Below are 22,633 nucleotides of genomic sequence, written 5' to 3'. Positions count from 1 at the left end.
AAATACGTAAAATATGACAACATATACATAAATCATGGAGGAGGAATAAAAATGAAGTTCTTTTAGAATGTGCTTGAATGTAAGTAACTATCGACGCAATATAGACTGCTGTATGCCGAGGGTGCTGTATGTGAACCTTGTGGAGTAACTATCGACGCAATATAGACTGCTGTATGCCGAGGGTGCGTCTGTGAACCTTGTGGAGTAACTATCGACGCAATATAGACTGCTGTATGCCGAGGGTGCGTCTGTGAACCTTGTGGAGTAACTATCGACGCAATATAGACTGCTGTATGCCGAGGGTGCGTCTGTGAACCTTGTGGAGTAACTATCGACGCAATATAGACTGCTGTATGCCGAGGGTGCGTCTGTGAACCTTGTGGAGTAACTATCGACGCAATATAGACTGCTGTATGCCGAGGGTGCGTCTGTGAACCTTGTGGAGTAACTATCGACGCAATATAGACTGCTGTATGCCGAGGGTGCGTCTGTGAACCTTGTGGAGTAACTATCGACGCAATATAGACTGCTGTATGCCGAGGGTGCGTATGTGAACCTTGTGGAGTAACTATCAACGCAATATAGACTGCTGTATGCCGAGGGTGCTGTATGTGAACCTTGTGGTAACTGCAAACCAAAAGTGTATAGTAGATACACAAAAAATAAAGATAAAAACAAGAATAACACTAAACAGTACAGTCATCAATCACAAGGAAAGAGAGCAAGAGAAGAAGGACCAGAGAACACCTACAAAACAACGTGAAAACAATTAACAAAATGGCAATGAGTACATACACGTGTACACATAATTAAATAAATGTAGATGGTCTAAATACTCCTATTAAAAGACCCAAAGTGATGGAATGAATAAAATGGATAAAAATGAGACCCATCTGTATGCTACCTACAAGAGGCTCACTTCTGATCTAAAGACACATGCAGACTGAAAACGAAGGGATGGATAAAGATATTCCATGAGAATGGGAGTGAAAAAAAAAAAACTTTGGGGTAGCAATACTTGGAAAAAATTGACTTTAAAACGAGGACTATAACAAGGAGCAGAGGAAGGACATTACATAATGATAAATGGATAATCCAACAAGAGGATGTAACAGTTGGAAACGTGTATACAGCCAACATTGGAGCGCCTAAATACATAAAGCAAATACTCACACATGAAGAGAGAAATTGACAGTAATTCAATAATGTAGGGGGCTTTAACACCCCACTTACATCATGGATAGATCATCCAGGCAGAAAATAAGGAAACATTTCTTTGAATGATACATTAGACCAGATGGACAGATAAATACAGAACATTTCATCCAAAAACAGCAAAATACATATTCTTTTCAGTGCACGTGGAACATTCTCCAGGATAGATCACATGTTAGGCTATAAGACAAGTCTCAATAAATTTTAAAATATTAAAGATCATGTCAAGCATCCTTTCCAACCACAATGGTATGAAACTAGATATCAATTACAAGGAAAAAAACTGGAAAACACAAACGTGAGGCTAAACAACAGGCTACTGAACAACCAATGAGTCAACAAAAAAAAGGAAATAAAAAAACACATGGAGACAAATGAAAAATGAAAACATAATGGTCCAATGTCTTTGGGATGTGGCAAAAGCAATTCTAAGAGGGAAATTTATAGCAATACAGGCCCACCTCAAGAAACATGGAAAATCAATGTAACCTAACACCTAAAGGAACTAGAAAAGGAAGAACAAAGCCCAAGCTTAGTAGAAGGTAAGAAATAATAAAGATCAGAGTGGAAATGAATGAAATAGAGACCAAAAAAAAACAACAACAAAACAGAAAAGATCAATGGAACTGAGAGCTCGTTCTTTGAAGAGATAACTTTTGGCCAGATTTATCAAGAAAAAGAGAGGACCCAAATAAACCCAGAAATGAAATAGAAGTAATGACTGACACCATGAAAATACAAAGGATTATAAGGGAATACTATAAAAAATTATATGCCAACAAATTGGACAACTTAGAAGAAATGGTTACATTCCTAGTAACATAAATCTTCCACATTGAATCAGAAAGAAAGAAAATCTGAACAGACCAATTACTAGTAACAAAATTGAATTGGTAATCCGAAAAACTCCAATTAAACAAAAGTGTGGGACCAGATGAATTCACAGATGAATTCTACCAATCATTTAAAGAAGAGTTAATACCTGTTCTCAGACTATTCCAAAAAATAGAATAGGAAAGAGAGCTTTCAGATACATTTTATGCATCCAGCATTACCCTTACAACAAAACCAAAGATGTTACAAAAAAAACTATAGGCCAGTGTTCCTGATTAACATAACTGCAAAAATTCTCAACAAGGTATTAGCAAACTGAATTCAACAATACATTAAAAGGATCGTTATCCACAATCAAGTGGGATTTATTTCGGGGATGCAAGGGTGGTTTAATATCCACAAATCAGTAAACACAACGTATCACATTAACAAACAAAAAACAAAAATCATAGGATCATCTCACTAGATGCAGAAAAAAGCATTTGACAACATTCAACATCTGGTCATGATAAAAACAAAGTGTTTGGGGAACATTAACATAATAAAGGCCATATGTGACAAATCCACTGCTAAAATATCATACTCAGTGGTGAAAAACAGAGCTTTTCTGCTAAGATCAAGAACAAGACAGGGATAGAAAAACAATAGGGAAAATCAATGAAATCTGGAGTTGGTTCTTTGAAAAGATAGGAAAATTGAGAAACCTTTGGCTAGACAAAAAGAGAAGATAGAGATAAATTCAAAAATATAAGTGAGGACATTGCAACTGACTTGACAGAGATAAAAAGGATTATAAGAGCATACTGTGAAAAATTGTATGTCAGTCTAGAAGAAATGGGCAAATTCCTGAAAAGTATTAATAACCTAAACTGACTCAAGAAAAGATAGAAAGTCTCAGTAGACTTATAGCAGGTAATGAGACTGAATCAGTAATCAGAAACCTCCAGCAAAGAAAAGTCTTGGACCAGATTGCTTCTCTGTGGATTCTACCAAATATTTAAAGAAGAATTGACACCAGTCCTCCTCAAATTTAAAATAATAATAATAATAATTAAACCAAATACTTCTTAATTCAGTGAGGCCAGAATTTCCCTGATACCAAAGCCAGATAAGAATATCACAAGAAAATTATAAACCAGTGTCTTTTGTGACTGTAGATGCAAAAATCTTCAACAAAATATTAAAAAATTGAATCTGATATAATATTAAAAGGATTATTCATAGGATCCAAGGGGGATCTATTCCAGGAATGAAAGGGTGGTTCAACATTATTAGAACGAAGGGGCAGTCACATGACCATCTCAATTGATTCAGTAAAGACATTTGACAAAATCCAACATTCTTTCGTAATAAAAACTCTTAGAAGACTAGGGATAGAGGTAAAATTCCTCAACATGATAAAGGGTATTTATGAAAAACCCATAGCTAATATCATACTTAATGGTGAGAGATGAGAAGCATCCCCCCCTAAGATCAGGAAAAGATGCCCAGTTTCACCACTACTATTCAACATTGTACTGGCATTCTAGCTAGAGCAACTTGATAAGAATAAGAAGTAAAAGGCATCCAAATTGAAAAGGAAGATGTAAAGCTGTCTCTAGGCATGCATGTCATGATCCTATATGTAGAAAATCCCAAACACGCCACAGGAAAGCTACTAGAGCTAATAAATTCAGCAGAGCTTCAGAATTTAAGGTCAACAGACAAAAATCATCTGTGTTCTATACACCAGCAACGAGGAGTCAGAAAAGGAAATTAAGAAAGCAGTCCCATTCATAAGAGCATCTTGGTAAAATTTATTCCTATTTAAGGTGGGGTCGGGGGAGACTGGATATCCCATGCAAAAGAATGAAGTTGGACCTTTACATATACCAAAATTGACTGAAAATGGGCTGAATACCTAGACTCAAGGGCTGCAAATATAAAACTTTAAATAAAGAGTTGAGAAAATCTTTATGGCATTGGATTTGGCAAAGTCCTCATGGATAGGACACCAAAAAGCATAGGAAGCAGAAGAAAAAATAGATAAATTAGACTTTGTCAAAATTAAGAATTTTGGTACATTAAAGGATAATATCAAGAAAGTGAAAAGACAGGGTTATTAATAATAACCCCCACAACTTGACAACAAAAAGATAACACGGCTTGCATAGGTTTTTCTATAAAGAAGGTGTGTATATGGCCAGGAAGCACATGAGAAGATGCTACACATCATTAGTCATCAGGGAAATGCAAGTCGAAACTACGAGGTACCACTTCACACCTACCAGGAAGACACAGCTATTCCACTCCTAGGTATATACCCCAAAAAACTAAAAGCGGGGATTCAGATATTTGTACACCAGTGTTCATAACATCATTATCCACAGCACTCAGCAGATGGGAACAACCCCAGTGTCCATCGGCAAATAAATAGCTCCTTGCTGGACAGCCTCTGCAGACAGGCTGGCTGCATCCCTGAGGAAGTCAGTGAGGCGGGTCCTGGGAATGGCCTCAGGAGCGGCTGTCCCCATGGCCCAGCCTCTGTGCACCTGGCCTCATGGAGAGCCTCCCAGAGAGCCCCCACCCAGAGGGCGGTGCAGGGCACCACCCAAGCCAGCCCACACCAGCAGCCTTCCTGTTTCCAGCACACCCGGCCACCTGGAGGATGGTGACACAAAGCTGGTTCCTATCTTTCAGATCTGGAACCTTCCTCCAGTGATTTCTTCTGTGATCTACTTCCTTCCGTTCTGTCTGCTGTTAACTTGTCGCAGAAGTTAAACACCATATTCCAGCCCTGTAATTGACCTACATTTTCTCTCCTAGTATCTTTTTGTGGGAGATGTCATCAGCTTTCTCTCCCATTCTTTCCGGTCTTTAATTTTGCTGTTTCTGAATTCTGAGAGGTCAGATACCTCTTTTTTATAGCATACTCTTCGTTGTTTTGTGATCGCAACATTTCTTTTGCATCTCAGGAAATCAATTATACCAGTAGTTTTATTTTGTTTTTTCCTTTCCTTCATAGACTCTTCTTCCACGTTTCTCTTTCTGTGTGTTTGTTTTGGTCCTTGTTTTTGTTTTAGATTTTTTTTTCCCTACATGGCTGGTAATTCTTGAGGGCAGATTGTGTTAATGAGTCAGGTATTGAAAAGGCCACTGGAAGCCTGTGCCCCGGGTGGGACTTTGAGCCACGGGATCCTTCGTGCTCCTTCCTTGCTCTTTCACTCCCGATCCGGGGAAGAGTCTTCCTGCTCTTCCTGAAGACACCGAGGGAATGACATGGTTAAGAAACTCTGGGGGAGCCCTGAGCGACCACTTGAAACTGGGGTGTGGGAAGCAGTACACAAGGGCCCTGGAATGATCGAGTTCAGATTTCAGTGCCATTAACTTGGGTAGGAAATAGGAGGGGAGGAGAGCAAGTGTGGAGAAGCTTTAACTTTTGGCTGCATTGTGGTTGGGGTGCCGTGCTGGCTGTGGCTCAGCTTCTGCTCTGTGGCCTGGGACAGCGCAACCTGAGGGGTGACGTCACTCCCCCCGAGTCAGTGAGAGGGTGCATACGCACACACGCAGCATCTCACATCAGGCAAACCCGCAATGAGCACATGCTGCATGGCATCGGCAGCAGTGGGCGCTTGTCATCAGGGGGGTGCGAGCAGGAGCTGCAGCGGGCAGGGCCAGCGTCTGTCAGCACATTGTAGGGACCCAGGCACAGACCCTGGGCACTAACCCTACCACCTGTGAGAAAGGGGGATCTATGCAAGAGCCACTCGAGGGGTCTGGAGCGGCCAGTAGCACAGTGCCCTGTGTCCTGGGGAGGGGCATTCAGAAGGAGGGCAGTGGGCAACTTCCAGAGCTGTTGAGGCAGGAATGACCCCCAGAATATGGAGGATGCTGGCCCTCAGGGCCACGGGAGTCAGCTCGTAGTAAGCACTCAGTAGGTGGCGTCAGGATGGGTATGGGTGCCTCTGGCTGCAGCTGTGACATTTGGTTCTAACAACTAGGAAGTCCACAGCAATGGCCACCATTCTCCATTCAGTAAGGCTGTGTCCTCAACTCATTATAGAATTGGGCAGGATACACATACATGAAACACCTGTCTCCTCTCCCAGACCCACAAGGAAGCTGTGCATGGGCACGCACACCCCAGCCGCTCTGGCCAGGCCTGCCCTCCTCCCCACGGGCTGGCTTACAGGATGCGCTTGGCAGGGAGGCTCATGCTGTCACTTGTGTTGCAGGTGGTCCAACTGATGCCCGCCTGCTGGAACAGGACAGACCCTCACGGTCAGAGGAAGAATGGTTTTAAAGTGTGGACACTGAGCCTAAAGCTCTAAACCTCTAAATCTCTTGCTTCTCTCCAACCAAGACATAGGATAAGATAACTCAGTATTTTACCCACTCAACGGCACTCGATACAGATGTGTGAGTGAGGTGACCTGGATGTGTTGTGTGTGAACTCTGCTCCACTGTCATTTACATAGGCACCAGAGCAGGTCAGCTTCTGGAAACCAGGCAGCCAGGCAAGGCTGAGGGCATATGGGAAACCGCCTTCCCCTGCCTAGACGTGTTGCTGCAGTTCCACCCCAACCACAGGGATCATCCCTGATTGCTGCCTGTAAACGTGCAGACCTGCGCAGAGAGAACGGAGAAGCCATGAATACCTGCGTCAGCCGGGGCTGCGGCAGCTCCCGAGGAAGCAGAGCCTGGCGCAGGGTTCACGCGTCTTCGAGCAGCTGCCCTTGAGTCCCTCATGCTTGAGTTAAAAATGCGAGTTACAGCAAAGTTATTTTCCGAGCGGTCCGCCCAGGCCTGGGACGCGCAGGCCCGAGTGAAAGTTCACAGTGGCTCAGGAGTGCTGCATGGGTGAGTGGGAACGGTTTGGGGTTACTTACCATTTTGTTCCAGGGAATATCTTGGGACCACCCACGTGTAAAGGACACGTGCAGGATCTGAGAACAAGCAGCACCTGGAGTCCAGTGACTCATGCAGGACTGAGACTCGCGGCCTTGTCACATGCTTGGTTCTGCACACAAAGGAACCGCGGCCACTGGACAGACGGTCTGATTGGGCTTATCCGCTCTCCTTTTGTGTTGTGATGCTGATCTGTATCACGAGTTTTTCTGCTATTGGAACAAGAAATGAAGACCCACTTCTTTGCTCCTGTTTTTCATCTGGACCTATTGTTAAAGTTCTACAGCTGGAAAAACCTCAGGCACCCGGTGATGTCCAGCCAGGTTTCGGTGGGTTCTGCACCGGCACCTTCACATCAGGGGTTAGCAATTGTAAGTCTGTGTACACCCTTGGAAAAAAAGTAATTCCCGTGTCAGTCTGCTACTGTTATTCCAAAGCTATTTAAATATGTGCAAATGTGCGTTAGAGTCCTTATGCTCAGAGCTCTTTCTAACACAGCTTTCATTCCAAGATGTCATATAAATAAATGAAACAAGATAATGAAACAAGTCGTGTTGTTTCCACGGTGCCCATAGCTCCCGGTGCGCTGGCCAGCCCTATGCTCGGGAAGAGAGGTCCGTACGAGATGGGGGCCGGTCAGAATCCTCTCCTCGGAGCAGCAGAATCCGCTGCTCCACCAGCGTCCACAGGAGGGACAGATGCTGGGCGGAGGGCAGAGGGCAGAGGCCCTCCCCATCCCTGTCACCCTTGGTGAGAGTGCACCCCTTCCTTGAACTTGCAGAGCATCTGGTATGGCTGAGCCCATGGTGGCGTCCGATGTGCCCCCCTGGCACACCACTGGCCGCCTGCCAGGCATCTCCGAAGAGGGACTTGATTTCCAGAGGGACATCTGCCTTACCCATGAATTTTTGCAGCAAGAATGACTTCATGTATTATGTAGTTGAAAAGAAACAATGATGGCCAGTGACCACGGTGATATCTCGGGTAAAGTGTGTATTTATAAAGTACTGAGCTCTTGGATTTTATGAGGCTCAGCACCCAAAGGGCTGGACATGTTCATTTTTTTCCCCATCCTTTGAACTTTGTGTTTAAAATTTCAGGCCCTTTCGGGCACCTGCCACAACTTAGGAAGAAAAATAAGTCAGTAGCACCAGCATTTCCTGACTGTCACAAAAAAGAAAAAAAAATACACAAAGGGAAAAAAAAAGCCTATGTTGTGTGTGTGGTGAGCTCTTGTGTTGTGAGCTGTTGGAGCCCAGCTGACCGCATGTGCGTGTCGATTGTGTTCATTTGTCCATGGCCATGCGGGAGCTGGGCTTGCAGGCTGGTGGAGGAGAGGGCTTGCCGCTGACCCTCACCCCTGTCCTCGGGAAGCTGCAGCTCCATGTGGGGAGAGGGGAGCCTGGCCTATTCCCCTCCGGGAAGCCAGGAGCCCTGGTGTTTGTCACCTCCTCTTGTTTGATGCTGAGTGGGTCACCCTGGGGCATGAGCTGCGTCCGCACCATTGGCCTCCCTGTTACTGGAGTAAAAGCTGTGACGTGTGCCTTTTCCTTGTTGGCTTCTGTAGAGTCTTCAGGAAGAGCTCGAGGACTGGGGGGCTAGCATTTCAGACTTGACCCTGAAATGTGGTCAAACAGTAGGTTGTTCTCTTTTACCTCATCTTTTTTTTTTTTTTTTTAAAGATTTTATTTATTTACTTTAGCAAGAGAGAGAGAGAAAGCCCATGCACGAGGGTGCAAGAGAGGAGCCGGGGAAAGGCACAAGCAGATTCCCCATTAAGTATGAAGCCCGTCATGGGGCTCGATCTCACGACCCTGAGATCGTGACCTGAGCTGAAACCAAGAGTCAGACTCTCAACTGACAGCCCCCCAGGCGCCCCTCTTTTCCCTCCTCTTGAGCCAAGTACACAAGAAGGTCCTAAATTATTAGAAAGGCTACTCATCCAAATCCCCTTCAGTGTCTGGTGACGCCTGAGGCCTTGGGCCTGTGTCCCTGTCCCCCCAGCAGCCATCCTCACTCGCAGCCATTGATCCAGGCAGCCTGTGGGCACAACGCTCTCCCCACCTGCCGACACAGCCCCGGTTTCAAGCTCCGTGTGGTTCTGAAAACCACTGCAGGAATGTGATTTCTCTCATCATGGCGGCTTTATTAAATGTTAGATAAAAACTAAAAAGTTAACTCTAACCTTCTCTATTCGGCCGCCATCTGAACCAAAAAAGACAAGAAACAGCCATTCGAAACAGATTGATCTTCACTTGTTTGTGATTTCCCCAGAAGCCCCTTTCAAAGGCCTGGGGAGGCTTAGGTTGGAGACCCTGTGGGACACCTGATGAGTCCTGGAGATCCCTCGTGGTGCCTGCGACCAGGCCTGGGTGGGGCTGGCATATCTCCCCCCCGCCCCCAGTGGCCCCTCAGCCAGGAGATAAAGCTGAGGGCAGGCATGACCTGGCCCGCAGGACCTCCAAGGGCATGTTGGCCACTGCTTCACGCTAAGGCACAGACATCCATGTGCCCTTCATCTCAAATGGGGTGTCTGCATTGGGGGGCCATCAAATCTTAATAGTTTTCAATGAAACCGAACAGAGTAATCCAGGGAAGGAACGTCGCTGGGAAGATTTGGGTGACTGTAGGTTTTCTCACTGGCTGTTTGTGCACTTTGTCTTTTCATCCCATTTTGCATGAGACAAATTGAGTACCAGGAGCAGAACTGCCTGAGCTCTGCTCCTGATGCTCATTCAGCCTCTCGGCGTCTTAGCCTCTGGTTAGCCTCCGATCTGTAAGTTCCTATAAAATGGTCTGAGTCACATGCTCTCTTGTCTTGGTCCCTGTAGCTTTAAAATACAGGAAAAGCACATAGTTCTATTAAATTAAGCCACCAGTCTGTTTATTGAACCGAATGCTTCAAGCCACAGCCCTTAACGAACAATCTAAATCAAGATTAAAGCCTGTCATGTGTGAGGGGACATTAGGAGAGACTGAGCCACGGAAATAAGCTTGGAACCTTCTTGAGCTGATTCCACCCTCGAGTCCCAGACAGCGGAGCAGGTGACAAGCCACTGTGCTCTTGGGGACACCTGAGTCCATGAGGAAGGGGGAAGCTGTGCCAAGGAAACAGTTGCGGCGGCTGAGGGGCGTCTGGAAGGTGCCGGTTAGGGTTACAGTTTTATTTTGTTATGAAAACGTTTCCCGAAGAGTCAGACTCTTACGTTGTGCTCACAAACCTTCTTCCCTCGCTTTTTTTTTTTTTCTTTTGCACATTTCCTTCTCTCAGTTTGACCTTCCTGACTTGAGACACTTTACCTCGGCTCTGGAGGTTCGGCCGGCAGCCCCCGCGAGAATGTTGGTGGCACATCATGGTGAGCGGGCTGTTGGACGTGTATTCCTGAGCCTGAGTGCACAGATGTCTTAGTAGTGACTTCCTTGACCCGCTTGGGTCATGAATGGTTTCCCTTCACAAAGAGGCAGCGATCACTGTGCGACAAACCTCGCCAGCCACGTGGACTCTGCCAAATGTGTAAGGACAGAAATTAGTCGCGGAAACCATGGTTTTTTACCCAGAAGCCACATTACTCTTTCAGGAGCAGTTCGCACTCTTCTGGCCTTAGATCCCTTCCCACTTAAAAATTATTGAGGATTCCTTTTTACTGTATTGAAAATTTTAAGTGAGAGAAGTTTTAAATATGTATTTATTTTAAAATAACAGTATACCAACTACAGATTAACATTTTTTATTCAAAAAGCCCTTATTTCCCCCTGCAAAAAACTAGGAGTAGCCGTGTATTACTTTTGCAAATCTGTTTAATGTCTGGTTTTATTAAAGACAGCCAGACCCTCCGGCGTGCCTCTGCGTTCATCTGTCTTGGCTGAAGTACAGAGGAAGACCCGTCCTCACAGGCCTTCAGATGGAAGGGACGGAGTCACTCTCAGAGCTGTGTGGATGATCTGTTTGCGCCTCACAGCTCAGCAGGCGCAGCGCCAGATCTGGAAGCACGTCGAGCATGGGCATCTCCCCGCTCTTGGGTTCCCCTCCCTTGGTCCGTCTTGCTCTGTGGAAGGATTTTTCCCTCTGCACAGTTGTGGGACACGCTTTGGTCACTTGGACAGCCCTGGTTGTCCAGCAGAGCCATGAGGGTCTTGTAAACACTCCTCATGGGCGACCAGAGGTTAGCTGCGTTCATGCCAGTGCGGGCGTTCTGCAGATGTGTAAACTCTCATGACAGACACCAGCTGAAAGGAACGAATAGGTCTGGAGACCCTGCTCCCAAGGCCTCACCTATAAATGGGGGAAGAGGACTCTGGCACCCTTTCTGCGCCGAGGTTACCGTGGAGGCAGAGATGCCTGATCCCTGGAACAGCCTTGGGAACCAGAAGGAAGGGGCGAGAGGGCAGAGGTGCCCAGGAGCCTCAGGACGACGTGGAGGAGGGTGGGGAGCCCCACGTGTGCCAGCAGTCGCTCTGTGGGCTGCACTCCTGGCATGGCGTCTGCCTGAGGGCCTGCTGTGTCCAGGTCTGGCCACCCAGAGTGTGCTCTGGAGTCAGGCGGCTGGGCCAGGCCCACCCTAGTGCTGGGACGGAACATGCTTAGCCGAAACTGAATGGAGGAAGGGTGGCATGTGCCGTGACCTGGCAGACGGGCCATGAGGGCAGCACACAGGGAAGAGCGGATGCAGGACCTGACCCTTGCGCCTCTGATGCCCACAGGGTCTGGGCTGGACTGTGCACTCCTGCGGTGTGGGAGAGGCTGTCCTCGCAACAGGAGGAGCCGGGTTGGAGGTGAACAGGCTGGTGGTCGCCACAGAGAGCCCCCTCGGTTCCCGAGCTCGCTCAGAAACCTGGCGGGCATCCGCTGCTGTGTCCAGATGCTGGGAAGACACTTGCCTTTGAAAGCCTGTAGTCAGGTTGTGTGCATCAGCCGTGCACATTCCTTGCGTCTGCTACGGTGCAGCAAGGCTTTCGATAAATTATTACAGATCTTGTCTACTCAGAACGTGATTTTTGGGGTTGTGACACTGACTAGCAGTTTGGATTTGAGTCTGCAAGGCGTGCAGGTTCTGTCTGGGCGTCTCCCCTCTGTGCAGATGGCCTCTGCCAGGTGAGCGTCCCTCCTGCGGGACGTGGTCAGAGCAGCCCAGGGCCCCCCAGGTGACGAGGGAATGGAAAGCACCAGAACCCAGAGCAAGGAGTGGGGGAAGAGCAGATGTCAAGTAGCAACGGGAGGAAGTCTCAGTTGTAAAAATCATAGAAATGAAAAATAAAATGAACTTTCATTTTTTCTAAAAAGGCAGCCATCCTGTGATGTTTCCTTTAGTTTCTTTGTTTTTCTCTTTGCCCTCACGGGACATGCCACCATCCAAACTCAGACCTTTGATGGACCCTAAAAAGGGTCAAATTAAGATCCTAAAATGTGAGGGATTCAGAGGCAGTAGATTCAAAACTGTAGCCAACTTCAAACATTTATACAGGTAAAAAAATTAATCATTAAAGAAGCAGATCAGTGCTGATGACCTAACCCTAACTCCTGCTCACTGCATGTTTCGGGAGACCTTGCCCTCGGGCAGGGCTGAAAACCGGGGTCCAGACCCGGTGATGGAGCTGCGGCCCTTCCCCTGGTGGTCGGGGGGCAGCGAGCACAGGGCCCAGTGCCCGGGGACCAGCCTGCGTGACGTGTATGGGTCGCTGAGGCTGAGGGGCCCACTGCAGCACCCCTGCTGTGGGGGTTAGCCTCCGCGTGGGACTGTGTGGGACTGCATGTGCACACGTGTGTGCGGGCAGATGGGCAGCAGGTGCTTGGGCTTCCAGGGTTCTGGGACACAGTGCGGCCGCCAGCACAGTGAGCCAGGGGTTCTCCGGCCTCATGGAGACACCTTCCCTCCCCACACACTGCTGACTTCAAGCATTTTGTGTAAATCACTTTTACTAGGAGTTAATTTTGGTAAATTGCCTGTTTTTTTTTTTTTTTTTACGAACTCTAATAATGAAAACAAACCAATAAAAAGCAAGAATATGCTTTTAAATTCAAAAGTTTACTAAATGTCATGTAGCCCAACAATATCGATGGGGCTTTCAGACACAAGTCGTCGGCTCAAGGCCCCTGATTCCCTAACCCTGTTTTGAGCTCACTTGCGCTCCCTCTGTGTCTGTCTCTCTCCCTCTGTGTGTCTGTGTCTCTGTCACTCCAGGGACCGTAGATTGCCTTGTCTTTACGTAAAATAAACTTGACCCTTGCGCTTCCTAGCCAGTTGTCCCCCAGACCCCATTTCTCACCTCTGGCCTAGGCAGAGGGTTATATCCAGCGGGTGCCCAGGGGTGGCCTGGAGGAGCCGGGGTACAGGCTGGCCCCTGCCACCCAAGTGGGCCCCTCTCGTACGAACCCGGCACGGCCCAGAGCAGGGTGTCCTCAGGTGTCTGCCCCATCATGTGGGCCTGGCACCCCAGTGTAAGTGCGAGTGGGCACGGCCGGGCCCAGAGCTCTGTGCAGATCCTGCCCTTGGCACAGGCCCCGGGCCCACCAGAGGCAGTTGTCGGGGCAGCGGTGGGCCTGCCTCCTGCCACGTGGCCAGGGAAGAGAACCCACGCATCAGAGCCAGACAGAAGAGGTCACCCCGTTGTGCTGTGTCCTGGCTAACACAGCCACGACACTCTTGGGGACCCGGGGAAATATGCGCAGGAATCCACGCATTGGCTTTGAAATGCTCTCGGGCCCCAAAGCTCACTATTTTCTGTGACCACTTGTGCATCACAGACCAGTTCAGGTTGAGGTAGAGAGGAGGCCAAGGGCATGGCACTCCGTGTCCCCGGGGGTCCCGTGCAGGCAGCATCCCCAGGCTGCTCGGCGTTCTCCTGGTCAGCACCCACTTGTGCCGGCTGGCATTCGCTCAGGAAAAGTGAACTCACTTTAAAGCTAGCTGAGAAGAAAAAACACAATTGGAGAATTAATCGTGTGCCAAGTAACCGCGATACGTTCCGAAGCCAGATAAGGGTGATGGATGGAAAGGCACCCTCCTGGGGCCGCACGTCCTGCAGGGCGAAGGGTGCCCGGCGCAGACCCCGCCTCTCCTGCAGGCTACCTCTCCTCAGACGGCGCTTGGGGACGGCAGGGCCCCGCGGCTCAGGCTGGAGGAGAGCAGCAGAGACCAGAGAGCCACGCAGTTTCGGCCCCTGCCTGGCACAGCCCCTGCGCATCCTGCTAATTTGGAAAGAGCAGTGTGACTCTGGGAGGACAGGGAGCTGTAGGCCTCATGGCGGCGCTTCAAGAAGGCAGCCCCTCCCCCCATGACACTCATTCACTGCTGCACTGGGACCCCGCCAGACACTGGGACCGCGGGGGTGAGCTCCCCGAGGAGGCAGGGTCTGTCTTCATTTGGTCTCCCATGAAAACTGTCCGCAGAAGACATCAAGGAAGGCCTTCTGGCAGGAAAGAGGTAAATGTGCAGCCCATTGACCTGCGTCTCAGGGGGAAGTCATCACCTGGAAGCGTCTTGACAAAGTGCTGCTGGCCTGGAAGTTACTCTCACTAAAGCCGCAGAACAGCCTTCCCAGGGACAGCCATTGGCATTTCAGCGCCAGTTTTCGTTAATTTGTGTACACAGGTTTTATCTGGTCTTTTAACTCCACCTGAAGCTTAGTGTTTAAAATGATACAGCCCTCAGCAGTCACAGGGTCACACCTTCTCAGGGACTTCTGGGAACCCCTTCAGTCGCTCGTCCACTCATTCACATTTACTGAACAACTACTGTATGCCCGGCGCCGGGGCTGCAGCAAATGAGACCACGCCACCCGCTGACCCCCCGCCAGCCTGAGAAGGCCAGTGTCTGGGGGAGGTGGGAGGGCATCATGCAGGCAGGGGTCTTGTGGACGGCTCCTGGCTCGTCACGGTGACGTGATGGCAAGCTCAGGCCCTGCACATTCGGGGCCGTGACAATTGTTAGGAAACCAAAGACCAAATATGTTGTTCTAGAACAAAAGAAAGGCTCCCTACCTGACTCTTGGGTCTTACGTGATTTATGTCAAGGACATTGATTCAGTGTTTCTTGAGCACCTAATGTATGCACTCGACTCACTCCACACCTATAAAAGTGTTTGATATCGTTCCTGAAAATTCCAAAGTCCAAAAAAGAAAGTTTGAGATAATGGCATTCTGAGTTCTGAGCAGCAGAAAGACTATTAAATAACATTCTGAACATCGACATTTCCCACCTTCACTTAGTTATTGTGCAACAAGACAGGTTGATGCCCTGAAACGTGGGTCCTCCACCCCTGGGAGTAGAAGCAGCGTGGCACCCCCACAAGCCCCCAGACACAGCAGCCTTCTGTCCGTCCACACGGTCATCCAGACGACATGGATGGACAGTGGGGGGCACTCACCGTGTCCATTCCCCGGGCAGCCTCTGTGATGACCAAGTTCCAGGCCTATGTCCTGCTTCCCTGGAGGGCTCCCAGGTGGGGGTGCTGTGCCTTGGAGGGTAGGGGGTGTTTGGCATTTGAGACACTCAGCTATTAAATGACAGAAGGCTCTCCAAAGGCCACCTCCACATCCTGCAGCTCCACAAGGCCACCCTGCCAGGCCCTGAAGACTGAGACCAATGGAGACAAGCAAAAAGATAAATCATCCTCCACACACACCTTGGAACCCTTAGTTCTTCCTGTAGAGTCTTAGAAGACCCATCAGCCCGAGACATAGTTGACTCCAAATAAAATTTCCGTGTGACCATTCTGTTCTGTGGGCTTGGTTCTCAAAGCGCACGTGGAGAAAAGCTGTGTTCTGTATCTCCGCACCCCCACCGCGGTGGCCCCAGAGTGCAGTCCACTCTTTATCACCCTGCAGGGCCGAGCTGCTTCATAAAGTGACCACGGGTGCCTAAGGGGACAGGCCAGAGGAGGTGGGCTTCCTGGGCTGCTGCATCCTCCAGGGCCCTGCAGACCACAGAGCATTAGTCTTCCGGGCCCAGTGGAGAGCGAATCACTGCTAACCAGCTTCCACAGAGGGCAGGACACCCCAGACAGCCCCTACCTGCTGTCCTGCCCACCAAAAACAGGAGAGGCCCCAGGGTCACAGGATATCCCCGCCCGCTTGCCACCATGAACTGAATGCCACAGTCATTGGCTTCATCCATAAAATGTACTTAGGCACACATGTTTCCTCGAAGACCCTTGCAGATCCGTGGAGAGACACGGCCTGTCCCCTTGCATGTTCCTCTGGTACTGGCTTCCCCGGGAGTGATGCAGACATGGACGTCTTAACACAAGTGGCCTCAGAGAAAACACCCAGAGGGACCATGCCCTGGCCCCTCTGAGCTCTTCCATGTTGGTAAATCCAGAGAGCAGAGAGGAGGCCCTCCGCCCATCAGCGCAGGGTAGACACCTGGCAGGTGGCACTGGGGGCAGCCTCCAAAGGAAGGCAGGCCTTTGTTTTTAAACAAATTGAGTTTGTCTCTCCTGATTTGTTACGGAAAGGACAACTATTGAGACCCCTGTCGGATCACTTTCCAGCTGGCTGGGAGACTTCTGGAGTGTTTGGCCTAGAGGCAGTTTGGAAGGTAGCTCCAGGGGGCTCCCCGCAGGGCAGCTGAGGACTGGGGCCCATCAACCCAGGCAGACTCAGCTGAGGACATTCCCCGAAGGGAAGGAACAGGCCCCGGAGAGCCAGATCCACGCTGGTGTTGAGCACCAGTGAACAGTGAGTTAGTGAGACCTGGTGAACTAGGCGGACCCGGCAGCCGGCAGGCCAAGAGCAGAGCTGTAGCTGGACAGGGGGGCGCTGCCCGACGCACACTCGCTGCAGGTGGAGAAATGCTCCTGGCCTGCAGACCCTGCAGAAATGAGCCAGGGGTGCCCTGATTCAGGAGACTGTCCACAGGAGAGAGTGTGCCTGGCTCGCCAGGTGGTGGCACAGCCCCAGGGCGGGACTCCTCTCCCAGGCCTGGCCACACACAGCCAGCCTGCCCTGCCTCCATGACCGTGAGGCCCCAGCCCACAACACCTGTTCTGCCCTGGCCGCTTGGCTGGCCTCAGGAAGCCCGGGGCATCTCCAGGATCTGCGGTCACACGGCCGGTCTGTTAGCCTTGGAGCCTGAGATTTAAACCTCACTTCAAGGGAGCAAACCAGATGCAGAGACTAAAATGAGCTTGCTGCCCCAGAGCCCGATCACTGGCCAACAGGCGGCCAGTGACCTTGAGTCCGAGAGTCACATTTTCACCACTCAGCCCACCTCTCTGGGCCCTGTGTCTGCCCCCACCCCTGACAATGCCCCAGACGTTTGATTTATTCTGTAAAAGCCCCAGAAACCAAAGCAGGCGCTGCAGACGCCCCGGCGGCAACCACCCCTGCGGCAGCAGGGCTGTTAATCAGGGTCCTCGAGGAGCGTCACTGACGCCCCACCAGCCGTGGGCCCTGGCAGCCCAGCTTCGCCTGGTAAGGTGGAGCCCTGAGCTGCACAGCCCAGTGGCCCCGCGCCCTCCGCGGACAGCACAGCGCCAGCAAGAGGCAGAGGGGACACGTCGCCTGCCCGAGAGCCCTGCCCACCCTCCATCTGTGCCCGTGTCAGGGCTTATGGAGCATATGCTGCCTGTTGCTCACTGACCATCTGCTCCCGAGCTGATGAAGTGTCCCCGTTACCGTGGCAACAGAGTCCTTGATTGGCGGTGGCACCGCAAACATTCCCTGCTCAGGTTTCTCTTTTATCTGTGCTCCGGAATGGTGCTGGGGGAGGGGCGGGCCTGGGGCTGGGGGAGGGGCAGGGCGGACTTGGGGAGGGAGCGGGACTGAGGGGCAGGTTCCTCTACGTCTCCCTTTCTCCCTGCCCTCCTGCTGCCTCTGCAGCACTCTCCCAGCGCTGGGCTGGCCTCCCCCCGCCCTGTGAGCAGGTGGAGTTGGGCGTTCAGCTGACAAATCTGGGGGGCTGGGTAGGGTTGCTGTCACAGCCCCATAAGGACCCTGACCCTGGGCCCAGGCTCTTTCCCTGTACCAGGAGGCTTCCCCGGGGCGTGCGGCTGTGGTCCTCTGCTTCCTGCTTGGTGACCATCCCCAAAGCAGGCAATGTCTCCTCCACTGAAGCATCAGGCGCCGGCCAAGGGATGAGAGGTCTAGGGCAAGACGGAACTTTTGCTGAGTCCTGGGAATTGGATGCCGCAAAGTCAGATTCCACTTGTCCCTCTAGATCTCAGTGCGGTAACCAGTGTCAGCGGGAAGAGCCACCTCCCTGGTCAGGGCTGAGACTCTGGGCCTGCCTTCTCTTTGGGTCTGGACTGGGGGCGCTGCCTGCCAGCACAGAGACGCCATCGCACGTGGAGGCTGTGCCAGGCTCTGGAGCCCTCACAAGCAAGGGACCGTGCCACGTTCTGTGCCGAGAGAGCATGTCAGTCTCAGCCACAGATTCACTGGAAAGCCAGTGTTCTTGCGGGGTCGTGTGAGCTGAGGAGGAGCCACCTCTCGGAACACAGTGAGCCCATCACAGTGAAAGCTCATCAGGCCCAGCTAAGCCTTTCCCATTCCCAGAAGAATGAAGGCTCCAGACTGCCATGGCTCTCTCTGCCCCCAGGATTTCACGAAATTCCCTTTAAGGGTTCATCTGTGGCTAAATTTGAGAACATGAACCCCCCCTTGAATCACAGAGGCTGGTGTCACTGCCCTGGTCTTGGTGCCCCCCGCACCGTCATTTTATCGGCATGGCCTCTCCCGAGCTCAGCGGTGGCCCTTGCCCCTCCCCACAGCCACAGGCCCACCTGGGGTTACCTGCCCTCAACCTTAACTGGAGTCCTCCTCCCAACCCCCCCTCCAAAACTCCAATCACACCAACTTCTCTGAGGCCCCATCCATGAGCACGTATGTGTGCATGTGTTTGTGTGTGCAGGTGTCCACGTGTGTGTCCGTGCGCACATGGGTGTCCGTGTGCGTGTCGTGTGCACATGCATCTGTGGGTGTCACGTGCATGTGTACCTGTGTGCGTTCCATGTGCACATGTGTCCGTGTGGGTGTCATATGCATGTGGGTGTCATGTGCACGTGTCCGTGTGCCTTCCATGTGCACGAGTGTGTCCGCGTGGGTGTCCATGTACACATGTGTCCATGTGGGTGTCATGTGCATTCCATGAGCAGTGCCCTCCTGGTGCTTGTCCAGCAGGCAGTCCCTCCCTGTCTTGTAGGAATCTGAGCTCCATAAAGCAAGCACTTTGTTGTTTATTAAATTACATTTTACTTTGTCATTCATTATTGTAGCTCATGAGCATTAAATAATGTTTTAAATACAATTAAAACCTGGCCTCCAACCAACTTCAAAATTAACCAACAAACATGTGCTGGGCACCAAGTGGGTGCAAGAGCAAATCAAACTTGGAATTTTACCAAAAACAAAACTCTTACTATTAGTCTGTATTATCTCAACTGAAATTAAAATATAAATTTCTCCCTAAGTATCATTCATCTTCTCATTTCCAACAGATGCACATAAAAGACCCGTTTCCAGCTTACTTGGGCAGAGTGGAAAATACCGACTTCTGGCTGTACCACCTCCCTGTCTGCTCCAAACATAGAAACAGGAAGCTTCCATCGTTTATTATTGAATCTGAATTGAAATTCAGTGTTCTGTTTCTTTCAGGTGTACAACATATCGTTTCAAGCTTCCACTGTGTTTTAGGGAAGCAAGCATAACTTTCACAACAAAGAAATCAGTAAATAAACCACCAACTAATCTAATGTATAAATAGCACTGTGAAAATCCTAAATAAATTCTTAGCAAACATAATCTAGTGGTGTGTTAAAAGGATTATATACTGTGACAAGTGTTTTTTCCAGTGTAGCAGGAACAGCTCAATATCAGATCTATTGATATAAACCACCATTTAATAGAACAAAAGGGAAGAATATGATTACCTCCATAGATGCTGACAAAACATTGGGTGAATTCAACGTTCACTCTCTTTTTAAAATGTTCCTGATAAAATAGAAATCGATGAATATTTCTTTAACATCATCAGTGATGTGTCCCAACCTGAAAGTTACGTGGTTGGCGAGCGCTGGGAACACTCCCACTGACTTTGGCGTATTGAAGCCACGGAGAAGACTGACGACCCCGCGTGCGCTTCGACACGGCGTCAGTGTGCCCGGCCCAATGTAGTCGAGAGAGAGGACACGGAAGTACAAAGAGAAAGAGAGAATTATGTGGATTATTTTATCGTATGTCTGGGAGACCCTAGAGAAGCAACTGAAACAAATGTACAAAAGTGTGAGAGAATGTGGCAAGGTGTATAAAATCAGAAATAAGAACCACCAGGAAATACCCTAGAAGGAAAGACTCTTTATCAACAAAAGGCCCAGCACGGACAAGTGTGGTGAGGAGGAAACGTGGATGCTCCGTAGCAAGGAAGCTCGGCCGTGCCTCTGGAGGGCCTGCACGGCCGGGCGGCAGGCAGCCACATGCTCGACCAGATGCTGTCAGAGGACACCCATCTCTGCAAAGCTGAGCTGCACAAAGAGTGCAATCCCAATTAAAATGTTAACTCTTTTGGGGGGCACCTGGGTGGCTCCATCCGTGAAGCATCTGACCCTTGACTTCCACTCAGGTCATGATCTCGGGGTCGTGAGAGTGAGCTGTGCGCTGGGCTCCCTGCTCAGCATGGAGTCTGCTGGAGGTTCTGCCCCTCCCCCCACTCACTCCCTGTCTCTCTCTCTCTATCTAAAATAAATGAAATCTTTTTAAAAATGTTAACTCGTTTTCTAAAAATCTAGACAGGCTAAACGTAAATTTGTGTGAGAAAAGAAACAGGAATAGGCAGGACAAACGTAGAAGAAGTCACATCAGATGTTAAAGCATCATGAAATTATAAAGTAATCCTACTGGCAAATGAATAAGTAGGAAATCTATACATGGACCCAAAATACTTGCAAATTATTGGGTAAAAGCATTTAAATCATTGGGGAAACATAATTTTTCTATAATGATATTGAGATACGTGGCCAGATATCTAGGAAAACTATAAAGCTGACTTTACACATCATCAGATTGATGCCAGACGGGTCAAAGATTTAAATACCAATGAAAAGCAACAAAAGTGTGCTAAAGACGACATGGGAGAGCCTGTTTCATGTATTGAAATACGGGAGCCCTGACTATAACACAAAACCCAGAAGCCGTAAACATATATTAATAATTAATAATATTAATAGATGTGATTATGTAAGAGTTAAAAAGTTCTGCATGGAATAAAAACACCACTGTGAGCCGATCGAAAGAACGATAAGCTGGAAAAAGTATCTGTAACTTGTATCAGAAACAGAGTAGTTTCCCTAATATTTAAATCGGTAAGAAAGAGACTGCTAACCCAGTAAGGCAGACAAGGTGCAGGGCACCATCAGAGAGCTCCCTGAGCAGGAATTGTCAGTTGCTCCTAAACAATGCCCAATGCCACTCAGAGCGGCCCAGCAACCATATCACCTACTGGGTCAGGCTGAGTGTGTCCAGCTTTTGGTGGTATATAGAATCCATCCTTTCTGAAGGGAAGAAACAGAATTTTGATATCCATCAAAATTACAAATGCTTTGAACATTTGGGCTCGCAATTCGATTTCTATGACTTTATTCTGCAGATAGTCACACGTATGTGGAATGACACTTGTACGGTTGTTCATGGCGTTTCCATACACACCGGGAAGTTGAAGTGCCCACCAACACAGCACTAGTTCTAGAATTCTGCTGGGCCCACACAGCAGATACATGCTGCCAGGCACATGGCCTTCGGCCAGGATCTTGCTGTTCACCATTCTTCCTTCATTCCTTTGTCTACAGCTACTGTCGCTCATGAAGCACCAGTCATGTGCCAACCCTGCTGAACAGAACACCACCACACACTCCCTCTGGACCTTGGAGCTCAACACAGTGGTCCTCAAACCTCCTCACCCCAAGAGTCTGACCCCCATGCACACTGTTGTTCTGTTAGGACCCAGGTATGAAGGGCTAGGCTGGGCTGGCCAGGAGAAGTCAAAGGACCCGGTTTGGGGCAGGTGTGAGTGGGCCCAGAGCTTTGTGAGCCCAGAGCCAGGGCCCCTCTCCGTGACAGCAGGACAAACCGAGGCAGGGTTGTCGAACCAGAGACTCCGTCACGGCTGAGCGGGGGACCTGTGGGGGCCCTGAGCAGCCCCGCGGTGGGCGGTACCCAGAAGCGGCCCGAGGTCCTTCTGGCCTCACCTTCCAGTGGTCAGCAGAGGTCACTCCCCGAGAGGCGCTGGCGTCACCTCGAGGCACAGCCTGCCGTGTGAGCAGAAAGCCCCAGCCCCTGAAACAAAGGCTCTTTTCCCTGGTTTTCCTGTTGGAGCCCCAGCCTTGAGACACAGACGGGGGTGCTCATGCCGGAGGCTGCTCCTGGCTTTTTCCCTTCCCCTGGGCTGCTGAGCGCTGCTAGGGGCCTCACGCTGCCCAGCGTCCAAGGTCTGAGGCCCAAGTGAGAGGTCTGAACATGTGGTCCTTGGGGCCCCAACCTCGGTGGCGGGCGAGCAGTCCTCACCACTGTTGAGCACAAGTCCCTTGGGTGCCCCCGCTGCAGAGGGCAAGGGAGCAGGGTCACCAGCCCCTAACGTCCTGCTGCGACCTTGGCTGCAAGGGAGGACACACCACGGCCACAGGCTCCTGGACATGAGTTGACCTTCGTGGGGTGCAGGGGAAGCCCCTGTTGGGCCACCTGCACGAGGGGCGTGGAGCCCACCACCCA

At 50.0% G+C, this 22,633-nt stretch overlaps 1 protein-coding gene across 5 annotated transcripts in view; it reads left to right on the top strand.

Annotated features, from left to right (window-relative positions):
• Window positions 1-19,677, top strand: part of FAM120B (family with sequence similarity 120 member B) — a 110,793-nt gene extending 91,116 nt beyond the window's left edge. For 4 of the 5 annotated variants that reach the window (XM_088023792.1, XM_088023789.1, XM_088023788.1 and 1 more), the window contains one exon: window positions 6,264-7,484. In XM_088023792.1, coding sequence (XP_087879918.1) covers window positions 6,264-6,276 — 13 coding nt within the window. In that variant the 3' untranslated portion in view covers window positions 6,277-7,484. Of the gene's footprint in view, window positions 1-6,263; window positions 7,485-19,371 lie in introns of those variants that run through there. The other variant, XM_088023787.1, reaches the window with a different exon arrangement.
• The last annotated feature ends 2,956 nt before the right edge of the window (window positions 19,678-22,633 follow it).

This window comes from Eumetopias jubatus, unplaced genomic scaffold (assembly GCF_037043125.1).
Source record: "Eumetopias jubatus isolate StellerSeaLion01/CBP00866 unplaced genomic scaffold, mEumJub1_p1.0 scaffold_6, whole genome shotgun sequence".
NCBI lineage: Eukaryota > Metazoa > Chordata > Mammalia > Carnivora > Otariidae > Eumetopias > Eumetopias jubatus.
The sequence above is the reverse complement of the archived record's forward strand: the minus strand, read 5'-3'. Positions and strand labels throughout refer to the sequence as shown.